Genomic DNA, 13,523 nt, shown 5'->3' with positions numbered 1-13,523 from the left:
GAGTAGCCAGATGAAGGCAAATTTAGCAATTCATATTTTGTCTACAAACTAGTCATGCTTTACTGTGACAGCATAAATTCAATTACTGTAATTTTATGAATTGCACTACACTGCCACAAAAAAGAACAAATTTCATGACATGTAAGTGACGTAAACTTGATTCTGAACTAATATTCTGATATGGGTCTCTATTGTGGACTGCGAGTATGAAGAGAGGAAAGAGAAGGGAATCATGGTTGGGGAAAGGAAAGGGGAATCATGGTTGGGGAAAGGGGAAAGGAGAGGGGAATCATGGTTGGGGAAAGGGGAGAGGAGAGGGAGCAGGAAGCACCAGCGAGACATACTGTAATGATCAATAAACCAATTGGAATCAAATGAATGTGCCTGGAGCCTCAGGGCTGGGTGTGTCTGCATCTCTGTGAAACCCCCCAACCCACCCCGGCACTCCTCCTCTGCCACCTGTCTGGAACCCCTCCTCAAGGCGCTCCATCCTCCACATTCCCAACATCCATTGCTCCCTCCAGATTTACAAACTTGCTCTCCACTGTATGTTGATAAATACAGTGCTGTGCAAAAGTCTTAGGCGCCCTAGCTATGTGTAAAGGGGGTTTCTTTTTTTTCTTTGTTACTGTTGGGAAAGGGTTTCCTTTTGTTAACTAGCAGGAATGCTAATTTACTGATAACGAGAATGGTATTCCTTTGTAAACCAAATGGGGATTAATGTTCTTTCTTCTGAGTCTGTAAGCGTTTGTTGACGGGCTTTTGGGCAGATCGGCGCGAGGGGGTCGAGAGAGAGGACGCAATGCTCTAAGCTGGGCGAGGATCGGACCCCAAAGGGGGGTCCGAGGCCGGGAGATTCTCCGGGGGGGGGGGGGGGATGAAGCTAGATGTGCTTGGTTGACCACTCTGAGGGTCCTGAGCTGTTTGGAGGGTCCTGAGCTGCGAGTCGAGGAGTTCGGAGGGGATCGAATGGTGGCCAGAAGACTTCAGTAATTGAGCTCCAACGGTTGTGCACGAAGTGGTTTGGACTTTGATAAGTTTGGCGCCTTTTCTTTAATTTTCTCTTCATATATACTGTATCGTTATTAATCACTTAGTTATAGTAACCTTTATAAATTGTACTCATTTAATCGCATATGGTGTACTGTCTGTTTTTGGGCGAGGCGGGGACATCACACAGCATCCACACCAGCTGATTACCCAGTTTGGCGGGGCCGAAGGCTGCTCCCCCTAGACAGGAACGAGCTGAGCGAGCCTGAGGCGACCCAGGGGGTTACATATGTATATGTATAAGACCTCAGCACAGTACTGTATGCAGTCTCAAAATTAAGATGCATCATATCCACGAAGAATATGCAACTATTGTTAAATACAAACAAATTATGACAGAATATGTATGTTAGGTGGATTCAGATTTTTTTTTATTTCCATCAAAAGCTGCTAAAATTATGAATATGCATAACATGCAGTCAAAGAAATGAGTGGACTTGAGCTTTTATTTCACTTTTCATCACAGCATTGGTTTTGGCCCTAAAATGACGATTATCACTTCAGCTACAGTTTTCATAACTTACTGATATCCCCAATCTTCCAATAGAATCTGGAAGATTCCAGTGTTTCACATACAAAAACACTGCAACTGATAGAGGGGTTTTGTTTTAAGAAAGGTTAATGCAATAGAATCAGAGTTTATAAGCTGTACCTTGAAAAGTGTCACAGTGATTTCAATGTTTTCAGGAACCGGCCATACTACAACTCCTCGATATGGGTTTTTAATTCCCGGTTGCCAACTATGAATCTTCAAGAGAAATGAAAAAATTTATCAAAGCACAAAGTTTGAATCAAAGTCACTTGATACGCAAATATGATCAAAAACCTTTGGTACAGTAGTGTTAAATGAAATGTTTAAATGTACTGCAACCAATTACTTTACGACATCTACCTGATCCTAACAAATAACATATTCTATGTTAAACTGCACTTGCTACTTCGTAGTCTTAACTCATGATGGTTCCTTTACATCACTTCACTAATTGTCATTAGATATTGGATGCTATTGACAATAGTGTCACATCCATAAATGATATTGATATGGATATAGGCGGCATGATCAGTAAGTTTGCAGGCACACAAAATTACTGGTGTTGTTGACAATCTGCAAGTTTGTCTTGGGCTACACACTAACATCGATGAGATAGCAGATGGAGTTTTACTAATGAGGCTAAGACACATAGCATAAATGGCACCGCCCAAGAGTGTATAGAGGCAGAGAGTGCAAGTCCAAACATTCTTGAAGATGGCAGTGTAGGCAGACAATGTGATCAGGGCAAGTGGGACACTGCCCTTCATTAGTTAGAGGCACTGAATTAAAGGACAGCTTTACAACTTTATAAAACATTGGTCAAACCTTAGCTGGAATACTGCTTGCAGTTCCAATCACTACATTGAAGGAAAGATGAGGTATTACTGGAGACAGCACAGAGAAAATTCACAGGGAATTTGTCAAGGATGGAGGATCTCAGTTATTTGGTAATTCTGGAGAGGCTATGTCTGCTTTCCCTTGAGAAGAGGAGGGGGTTAAAAGGAAACGTGACTGAAGTCTATAAAATTATTAAGGATAGACTGCAGGAAACTAGAGGACATAGATTTATGGGTAGTGATGAAAGATTTTGTGGAGATCTGAGTGGGACATTTTGCAGCCACAGAGCAACAATTACCTGGAATGCTCTTCCAGAGAGGATCTAAAGAGAAGGTGACACACACAAAATGCTAGAGGAATTCAGCAAGTCTGGCAGCATCTGTGGAAGGGAATAAAGAGACCTGATGAAGGGTCTTGGCCTGAAATGTTGAATGTTTATTCCCCTCCATGGATGTTGCCTGGCTTGCTGAGTTCCTCCAGCATCTTGTGTGCATTGCTCAAGATTTCCAGCATCTGGAAACATACAACTCTGCAGCATATTACAGGCCCTTTGGCCCACAATGTTGTGCCAACCATGTACTCAGTGTAGATGCCTAGAATTTCCCTACCACATAGGTCTTTATTTTTTCAAAGCTCCATGTACCTACCTAAGATTCGCTTAAAAGACCCCATCGCATCTGCCTCCATCACATTTGCTGGCAGTGCATTCCACACACCCACCACTCTCTGTGTGAAAAACTTGCCTCTGACATCCCCCTTATACCTACTTCCAAGCACCTTAAAACTATGCCCCCTCGTGTTAGCCATTTCAGGCCTGGGAAATCTGCAGAATCTCTTGTAGTCTAAATAAGTGGGTGGGTACCAACTGGGGTATGATGGACTAAATGCCTTGTTTTCATGCTCTCAGTTACACAAGTGGTAGCAAAACTGGACTATTTCAGCTGAGGGAAAACTGTTGTTTTCAACTCTGACATCTTCCCTTGTATAATCAACTCATCATCAATTCAGTCTAAAAGACGAGCCCAAAAGAACCCACCTTCTAAATCAGTCAAAATATTCCCAAATATTTACACAAAGCACTCCAGTAACTTGATCAGATATGCAGGTCAATGGGATGGCAGAAGAACAGGTTGGTATGGACTTCATGGGCTAGAGGGCCTGTTTCTGTACTGTAGTGTTCTATTAATCTTTGATCTGCCCCATGTCAGCCCATTCAGTCCATATGTACAGAGACTTTGTTCTCAGATCTACTGGTAGAAAATGCACTTAAAAATCCTTGCCAATATGTTGGCTTTATTTTCTTTTACAATACCAGTTATATAAGGAGCTTATTAGAAGCCAATTCAGACAGATTCAGAAAATCTAATTATTACTTGGGCCTGACTGAACAGGAAGTGGTCCTATATTCCTCAAGGTTTCAAAAACTGAGTGGTGAGCTGACTGAAACATACAAAATTTTGAAGGAGGGTGGGAAGGAAGTCTTGTCAGGATAGATAATGAAAGCATATTTAGCCACATGGGGGAATCCAAAAACAGCGGCTTAATTTGAGAATAAGGAGTCAAACATCTATTTAAGGTGTAAATCAAGAGGTATTTCGCTTCTCAGAGTCTTGTGAATCTTTGTAATTCCCCAAGGCAAAGGTAATGAATATATTTAAATTGACCATAGATTGTTAGTCTAAAATGAGTCAAAGATTACAAGAACAGCAGGGAAGTGGAACTGTGATTAAAATCAGATTAGCAGATTAGAGAATGGCAGAAAAGGCTCCTAGCCAAGCAGCATACACCTACTCCTATTTCCTAGGCTCCTTCCTTCCTCCTTGTTTACGGCGGTTGGCACCCAGTTTAATGGTTCATTACCGCCACCTTCTGCTCCGCAGTGTGGATCAGACGATAGTCTTACATTCTAAATCCTTTCACCCATTCATTCACACACACACACCCACCCAAATCTACACTTTATCCTTTCCTCTTTGGCCATCCTAGTACCCTATTCCTGCTTATCCATCATATCCTATTTAAAAAACCCTGTATCCCTTAAGAAAGCTAAAAGTACCCTGACCTGTGCTCTCTCATCCATGCCCAGTAACCCTTTTAATGTGAATTCCTGCACCCCCAATTCCCTTAGATTAATTCTCATCATCTCTCTCTGTATCCCATACTTCCTGCAACTCAGAATTACATGCTCTACTGACTCCTCTTCCTGACATTCCTCACACAATCCTACCTGGTGTTTCCCTATCATTTTTAATGTTCTGCTAAGTGCACACTGCCCCAGCCTAAACCTAATCCACACAGTTTCCTCTCTTCTGTATCCACTGCCTACCGTAGTACCTGTAACACTCTTTTGGATTTGATATAAATGCCTCCCTTTCCCCTCTCTGTCCCCTCTTTCTTGCCACATTTGGATGATTCTTTCCCAGATTACACACTTAGCCTCTGCTCTGCTGATACTAATGCGCATTTCTATACTTTCTTTCTTTAATGCCCTCTTTGCCAACTCATCCACCCTCTCATTCCCCCTCACCGCTACATGAGCTGGAACCCATAGAAATTTAACCTGACCCCCCCGATTTGCAACTCTTGTGACTGACTGAAGGACTTCATAGAGTACATCCTGCTGGCTGTTTGAGTGAAAAGACCTTAAACTTGCTAAAACTGAGGATGAATCTGAGCATATCAACACTTTGGCTAGTCTAGCTTTCTCCTCCCATCGCAACACAACCAACACTGCCAACATCTCCACTGTATACACCCCTAACTTATTAGATGATCTTCTGCTGATTCCAATTTCTTTTGCCGGTATAGCCACCCCAAACCCTGTCACTCCTGTTCCAGGTTCCTTAGCACCATCTGTATAAATCTGAGTATTAGCACTATACTTTTCCATCACATGATAGTTAAATGCACTTACCAAATCAGTTTTATATTTTTCTTTCCTTTTTACCTCTAACAAATGCCAGTCTGTGTCAGGCCATATACAATCCTCCATGGAGCTACAACTGGATAAACTACTGAAGGACTTATCCTTAGATCAAACACTCCACATTCTTCAGCAATATCATTCCCTACCCAACTAAAGTTATCCCTCTGAAACTTCCCATTCTCCCAGCACTCCAGCAACACTCCTTTTGCAGGATGAGAATCATTGTGCCCCTGCAAATTAGCCCAGTAGTTTGCCATCAATTGCTTCCTTCCTAGCTCCAAAGGCATTAATCGCAAAGCTGCTATTGGTGGTGATTTAAAAGCCTCACTGGACATTCTCAAAGCCTCAGCCTGAATCACATCCAGTTTGCTTATAAGAGTCCTAGCTGCTGATCCATATGCTACACTTCCATAGTCCAACACAGATCTTACTAAAGCTACATGAATCCTAATACCCTACCTACAATGAATTTTTAATGCATACCTTTGATGATTTCCGTCTGCTTCGTCTTGTCCAAACCACCACAAGTTTGTCAGGTTGCCTATTAATACAATGAGATTATAAATTAGTTCCACAACTATAATACAGAATATACTGACTACTGATCAACAAATGTTTGCCATTAAATGAAATCCAACACTGCCATCATAATAAGAACAAAAGAAACAGAAGCAGGAGTAAACACAAGAGATTCTGCAGATGTCTTGAACAACACACACAAAATGCTGGAGGAACTCATCAAGCCAGGCAACATCTTTAGAGGGGAATAACCAGTCAATGCCTCAGGCAGAGACACTTCATCAGGATTGGAGTAGGTTATTTTACAAAATGTGTTAAACTCACTCTTTGGAAAAAAAAACAACTTCTGACTGAATCATCTTGGACACTGAAGTTGAAAGCTTCACAACGCTCTGTACAAAGAAATTTATTTTCATCACCATTCTGGGAGGAAACCACTTATTTTGAGATAGATCCTTGTCCTAAATAGAGCCAGTTGAAACATCAACTCCATTTCAATTCTACCAAATTCTTTTATAATGTTTTGGTTTCACTGAAACACATCTCCTTCTCAACTCAAATGCAAAGGCACCATTGTGTTGAACATCTCCTCATATGAGGAACTCACAATACCAAAAATCAATGTGCTATGTCTTCATTGCAACCATCAATAACAAATGCATTCTTTCTCAGGTAAGGAGACTGGACAAGGCCCTACATTATTGCAGGAGTGTGCATCTACTTCTGTACTCAAATCTTGCAATAAAGGCCAATATAAAATTTGATTTCCTCATTGTTTCCTGCACCTAAATATTAACATCCATAATTTGAGTACAAGGATACAAGATTACTTAGAACATTACATCCTTATACCCTTTCACAATTTAAATATACTGCTATGTTTTTCTACCAAAATAAATATTTCCAAACACCACAATGTTTGAAGAAATCTTGAAAATGTAGATCATTGCCAAAACACATTCATATCACGTTTTATTCATGTTGAGTGGTGTTACAACACCACCCTTGCACTCAGCAAGAGTCCAAGGAATTGATTGTGAACTTCATGAAGGTGAAGTTGAGGGAACACACCAGTCCTCATCAAGAGGCCAACAGTGAAAAAGACAAACAGTTTCAAGTTCCAAAGTGTCAGAATCTCAGAAGATCTACCTTGGATCTAACATATTGATGCAATTACAAGGAAGGCACGAGAGCAGCTATACTTCATTCGTTTGAGGAGACTTGGTACGTTACCAAAAGACTTTCCTGAATTTCTACAGGTATACCGTGGAGAGCATTCTAATTGGTTTCATCAGTCTGGTCGGAGGAGTCACTGCAAAGGATTGGAAACAGCTACAGAAAGTTGTAAACTTATCCAGCGCCATCATCAGTACTAGTCTCCCTAGCATCGAGGACATCTTCAAAAGACGATGCCTCAAAAAGGCAGCATCCATCATTAAGGAACCCCATCACACAGGATGTACCCTCTTCTTATTGCCACCATCAAGGAACAGATATAGGAGCCTGAAGACACATATTCAATTTTTCAGGAACAGCTCCTTTTCCTTCACCATGAGATATCTGAATGGACAGTTAACCTATGAATACTAACTCACTTATTTTTTTGCTCCATCTTTGCACTACTAAATTTAATTTTTAAAATATATATAGCCCTTTCACAGTAGTCTCACAATAAATTAGCTATAACTGTGAATACAAACTAACAGCAACATAAATCTACAATGCATGGAAATAGCAAAGAAAAAGCCATTACCAGAAAATAAATGAGTCTAGTATGTATATGATTTGGGTAAACACAAAAACATAGAAGTTTGAATATTACTTCAAAGGCAAAAATAAAACAATTGCCAGTTTGAATACTGACACACCCATGCAAATTTATTGTTTGCCAGGAAGCAATAATTTAACTCACACCAGTATAAACATATTGAAATTAAATTGTCAAAATATTTTTCACTATAACAAACAAAATAAAGAAAATGACCTATCGTACAGTATATTCTCAGTCTATAATAGTGGTCACCAACCCATCGATCTCAATCGACTGGTCAATCTTTGAGGCTTCCCCAGTAGATCCCAAAAACAAAGAAAAATAAATACACAAATACTGTTGAGAGATTGTTTCCAGGTTGCAGGGTTTTAGTTCCGTTCTTTCTGCCTAGTGCACATATAGCTTCCCCACCACACACTTGACTACACAGTGTACTTCAGTGGTCCCCAACCGCTGGGCCGTGAGGAAACAATATGAGTCAGCTGCACCTTTCCTCATTCCCTGTCAGCCCACTGTTGAACTTGAACACACGCGAGGTCATCAGTCACCTAAATGCACTGATACCCTTGCACGGCCAGCCAATAGATCCTACAAGGGGGGGGGTGTGCCCGCTCCCTGTCGCACTCCTCGCTTAGACGCTCTCTCAGGACTGCGACCGCCGTGGCTCCGGCACGGAGACCTCTGGCCCTGACCTTGTCCTCTCACCCCACCCACAACCAGCCACACCTGGCCAAGGCATCTGGCGGCAGGCGGGAGGCTGGAGTTCGGGCCCAGAGACTGTCTAATGAGGCAATGAAGCCCTCAAAACTGCTTCGGTACCTTAAGTCCAAGCACCCTGCACTTAAAGACAAACCTGCTGAGTTTTTTTCAGCGGAAAAAAACGTGAGCAAGCAGGACAGCAGCTGAGAGCCACGAAAACTAAATTGCGGAATAGACTGGACATAAGGAACCTGCTTCGAGTATCGCTGCATTCCAGTCGTGTTTAACACCACCACCCCCCCCCCCCACCCGTCAGCTGGTCCGCAAGAAGATTGTCAATATTAAACTGATCCACGGTGCAAAAAAAAAGGGTGGGGACCCCTGGTGTTCATACATTATTTCTACTTCCAGGTTGTGGGGTTTTACTTCTGGTCTTTTCTGCCCCGGTGTGCATGTGACTAATTGATTTGGAGTTGATCTTGCCTTTCACCAAGGCTGAGGTAGGGGATCTTGGGCTTAAAAAGGTTGGTGACCACTAGTCTATAACATGCACACAATCCAAGTTCATTGCTGCGTAATCAGTCCAGTTTGTTTATTTCATTTACTCATGGTACTGAAATGGTTTTGCACTGAAGACCAAGCCAAGCACAAAACAGTCCACAGAATGTCCAACAAAAAAGGCATCAAACTTTCTCTAATGCCGTGTATTAGATGACTATCGCACATTCTCCATGCGACCATAATCTGCATGAAGATTTTCTGACATCTGAATCTGTCCTTCCAAATTGGTTCTGTAAGCATTTCACCATGTTCTTCTGCTACGTTCGTTGTTCGCTTTCCTTCCCCCTTCTTTCTCCCATGCTCTCTGTAGGAAATGACTACCTATTCTTTCCTGATAAATCCCAATGATTAACAAGATAAATCCTTTTGGTTAATTCATCAGGCCTTATTTATTCAACCAAATTTTTATTTTAACTGTTTGCATTCTATAACATAATACAAGGAACACTATTTTTATATATAAATTTGCATTTTGAGAAAATCTGCAAAAAATAAAATGCCCAACAGCACAAATATATTAATAAAGCATGGTCTTGTACCAGGGTAGTACATAGAAATTTCAAATTGTAATTTATAGTTTTTATTATGTTTTGCAGTGTACTACTCCCACAAAAAAACAAATTTCACTACAAATGCCAGTTATATTAAACTTGATTCTTGACAATGGCTTTTCACAGAAATTTAATGAAGCAAAATTTGTCATGAAGACATAAATGACAAAGCAGGAAAAGTAACCACAAACTTGATTTGAAAAAAATGGATGTGAAGGATTATTGGAATTTTAAAAAACAACTATTATTTCAAGGGTTGTTCTTTGGGAACATACCAGGAAAGTAGAAGATATAAATTAACTGACTGACTGCTGACAAGGGCCTATCACTGTAATATAGATAACTTTCTACAGAAACAACTTGCAATTAGAAAAAGTACCAGACAAATAGGGAAAACTATTTATAATTTGTTAGTGAATGTGATACTATAATCTTAAATCAGTCAGTTCTCAAAATGAATATGATCTAAACTTGGGGGGGGGGGAAAGCAAGGTATATTGAACAATTTGTTATACTTACTGCAAAGTCAGAACTGTTAAAATAAAACAATAGAGGTCTAGAAATTGATCCATGGCAGAACTTATTCATCCATTGCAGAATTCATCATGTTCTTTCTGAAGAGCAACACCAGCCTCAATCCCTGACTGAATGCTGCTGCTCTTCTGGATTTCATTTCCAAATACTGTATTGCATTGAAACAGTAACTTGTGTACTACAGAACATAATTTACTATCTATCAAAAGCTAACAATGTTGGAGAAAGGCAACAAAGAATTTGAACCACTCCCCACAAAATGCAAAATGCTCACCATTTAATCCATTTTTAGAGTAAAATTTTAACTGGAAAAGCTCTCCTCATCTTCTTCAAATGTTTCCATGAGGTTGTTTATGCTTACCAAATGGGAGAACTGCCAGGAACTAGTTTTTTTTTAAAAAAACCTCTAACAGTGATTTCCTCTCTCTGTATTGCAGTAGGACTGGATTTTGTGATCAAGTCTTTAGAATACAACTCAAACTCGCAAAGCCAAGGGACTACCAGAGTCATATTTGATCCTATTCTCCCTGCTTTATCCACAAAGTCAGGGTATTCAGCCTAGTTTATAATCTTAAGGGCAAGACATGCAAGTATTGATGAGCAGAGGAATCTTGGGGTCCAAGTTCATAGCTCCCTGAAAGTGGCTACACAAATTGATAGTGGTTAAGAAGGCATACGGCATGCTTGCCTTTATTAGTCAAGGTACTGAGCTCTAAAATCAGAAAGTTGGGTTGCAACTTTATAAAATTCTAGTTAGGCCACATCTGGAGAATTACGAACTGTTCTTGTCACCCCATTACATGAAGGATGTTGAGATTTTGGAGACAGTACCGAAGAGGTTGACCACAAAGTTGCCTAGATTAGAGGGCATATGCTACAATGAGAGGTTGGACAAATTTGAGTTGTTTTCTCTAGAGCAAGAGAGGTTGAAGGAAGATGTGATAAAGATTTACAAGATAATGATAGGCATAGGTAGAGTAGACAATATATTTATTTTCTTCAGGGTTAAAATGTCTCATACAAGAGAGCATGTATTTAAGAGAGGAGGCAAATTCAAAGGAGAGGCAAAGGGCAAGTTTTTTTTTTAAAAAATGGTGGGTGCCTGGAATATGGTGCCTGGAGTGGTGGTAGAGGCAAATACATGAGTGACTTTTCAGTGATATTTTGACAGGCACATGAATGTGAGGGAAATGGAAGGATACGAACATTGTGTAGGCAGAAGGGAATTGCTTAGCTGGCCATTTGATAAGTAATTTAGTTAGTATGGGAGAACATTCTGGGCTGATGGGGCCAGTTCCTGCACTGTATTGCTTGAAGTTCCATGTACCTCCCACAAATCCATTCCCTAATCTGCTTTATTGATCTTCAGCAAATCTACTAATATTACATAACAGCTTAACTCTTTTATTGCATATTACCTTCAGAAAATTCATGAATTTGGGAATTATTTTCTACTATGCATTTCTACTAACAGACAACTCAAAGGAGACAGCAGCAGCCAAGTATATATACCTTTTAAGTTAAGTCTGGGGATTAAAACAACCAATTGGTCAAAATTAAAAATTGATCAATGAATTCTGAGTAATGTCACAACTTTACTTTTTATAAATCTTCAAAGAGGTTTGTCTTTTGAAGAGGTCAAATTTGTGTCTGTACATAATCCATCTGATAAAAAAGGCTGAGATACGTCAGGAACTGGATAAAAGTAATATGCCGCATAGTAAACAAATAACAATGTTTGTGAACAAAGGTCATAGGTACAATAGGCAAGTGGAGGATTTTTGAATTAATCCCCTCTGGTATATGACTTTCTAAAAATATATTTTCAAATACACATTCACAAATCTGAATGTAAAAATTAAAATTATAGTCCACATCTATCCCAAGACAGAAGCATAAATCGTGCAAAGCTTGGGTATTCAAGCCTGTAAATAACACAATTTGGACAGCCTCAGGTACACACATTGGAAAGATCAATGGATCATATTCTAACAGTTCCAGTTTTGTGTTCATGATGCACCTAAAGTTGCTTTGCATTTTTAATTTTCTTTCTTAGGCTCATAAATATCACAGTTGTCTTCGTGTCCATTTGTCCCTTAATCTTGGGCAACTTGCGAAAGGTAGAGGGAAGTCAATATAAGTCAATCACTTTGCCTTGTGATAATGCAAATTTTTATTCAATTTCTTACCTGCTTTTATTTATTATCCCTACTTCAGTTTGCAATTGCATTCAAATCCATCGTACTCTACAGAGTAATCAAGAGTATAACTTAAAGAAACCAAATATTAAAATGTTTAACATTCTGATTGTTTCTCCGATTTACCCAACATATTAATATGTCACCTCACTATGGGTTAATTCACCAAAATTAAAAATCACACCTGTAAATAAAACAATGAAATTAGGTTCAAACATTTTTTTTAAATCTTCCAAATAGAGACATTTCCATCCTTCTGCTTACATTTCCATTTGGATAAAGGCAACCTATATTATTTGAATATTATAGATGTTCCAGAGCAAGACACTGCAAAGGGTTGTCAAGGGCACAACCCTCCATGCCATCAAGGACATCTTAAAGAGGTGGTGTCTCAAGAAGGCAGCATCCATCATTGAAGACCCTCAACATCTGGGATATACCCTTTTTTTCATTACTAGCATCAGGGAGGTGATATAGGAGCCTGAAGACTCACACACCACAATAGCTTTTCCCTCCCCTCTATCAGAATTCTGAATAGTCCATGAACATCTCATTTTCCCATTTCTGAATCATCTATTTTGCAATTTATAGTAATTTGTTTCTTTGCACCATTCTGCTGCTGAAAAACAACAAGTTTCACATCATACAGAGATAATAAACCTGATTGATTCCCCCAGCTATACCATATTTAAAGAATAGCAAAAAGTTGAATTTGAATTGGAAATTCGACAACTGTAAACACAAAATGCAGAGTAAAACAGGATTACCATTTCAAGTTAATGACTTTTTGTCACCTTTGATGAAAAACCAACGATCATAAACAACTCTGATTCTCTCTCTACAGATACTGACCAGCCCAATGAGTATTTCCCACAGTGTCTATTTTTATTTCAATGTCAGTGTTTCTTTTACATTTATGTGAACTTTGTGCCCTGGCTTTCTTCATTGTTCCATAATATTAATTTCCTCTTCAATACTGCTTCTTTGAAGTTTCTGGATAACTACCAGCCAAGATACAGTCCGCCCCCCTTATCAGCGAGGGATTGATTCCAGGACCTCCCGCAGATACCAAAAAATGCGGATGCTCAAGTCCCTTATATAAAATGACGTAGTATTTGCATATAACCTACACACATCCTCCCGTATACTTTAAATCATCTCTAGATTACTTATAATACCTAATACAATGTAAATGCTATGTAAGTAGTTGTTATACTGTAATGTTTAGTGAATATTGACAAGAAAAAAACTGTACATGTTCCTCTTGCTCACAACACAAGCAGCGAACGAACGAGACACGAGGTGAACAATGATCAAACAACGAGTAAAACTTGTAATACCTGTA

At 39.6% G+C, this 13,523-nt stretch overlaps 1 protein-coding gene across 2 annotated transcripts in view; it reads right to left on the bottom strand.

Moving 5' to 3' along the window:
* Positions 1 to 13,523, bottom strand: part of ehbp1 (EH domain binding protein 1) — a 387,730-nt gene that overhangs the window by 335,436 nt on the left and 38,771 nt on the right. For both annotated transcript variants that reach the window (XM_059986115.1, XM_059986116.1), the window contains exons 3-4: positions 5,829 to 5,886; positions 1,703 to 1,798 (exon numbers count right to left, since the gene is read on the bottom strand). In XM_059986115.1, coding sequence (XP_059842098.1) covers positions 1,703 to 1,798; positions 5,829 to 5,886 — 154 coding nt within the window. The remainder of the gene's footprint in view (positions 1 to 1,702; positions 1,799 to 5,828; positions 5,887 to 13,523) is intronic.

Source organism: Hypanus sabinus, chromosome 12, assembly GCF_030144855.1.
Source record: "Hypanus sabinus isolate sHypSab1 chromosome 12, sHypSab1.hap1, whole genome shotgun sequence".
Lineage (NCBI taxonomy): Eukaryota > Metazoa > Chordata > Chondrichthyes > Myliobatiformes > Dasyatidae > Hypanus > Hypanus sabinus.
The sequence above is the reverse complement of the archived record's forward strand: the minus strand, read 5'-3'. Positions and strand labels throughout refer to the sequence as shown.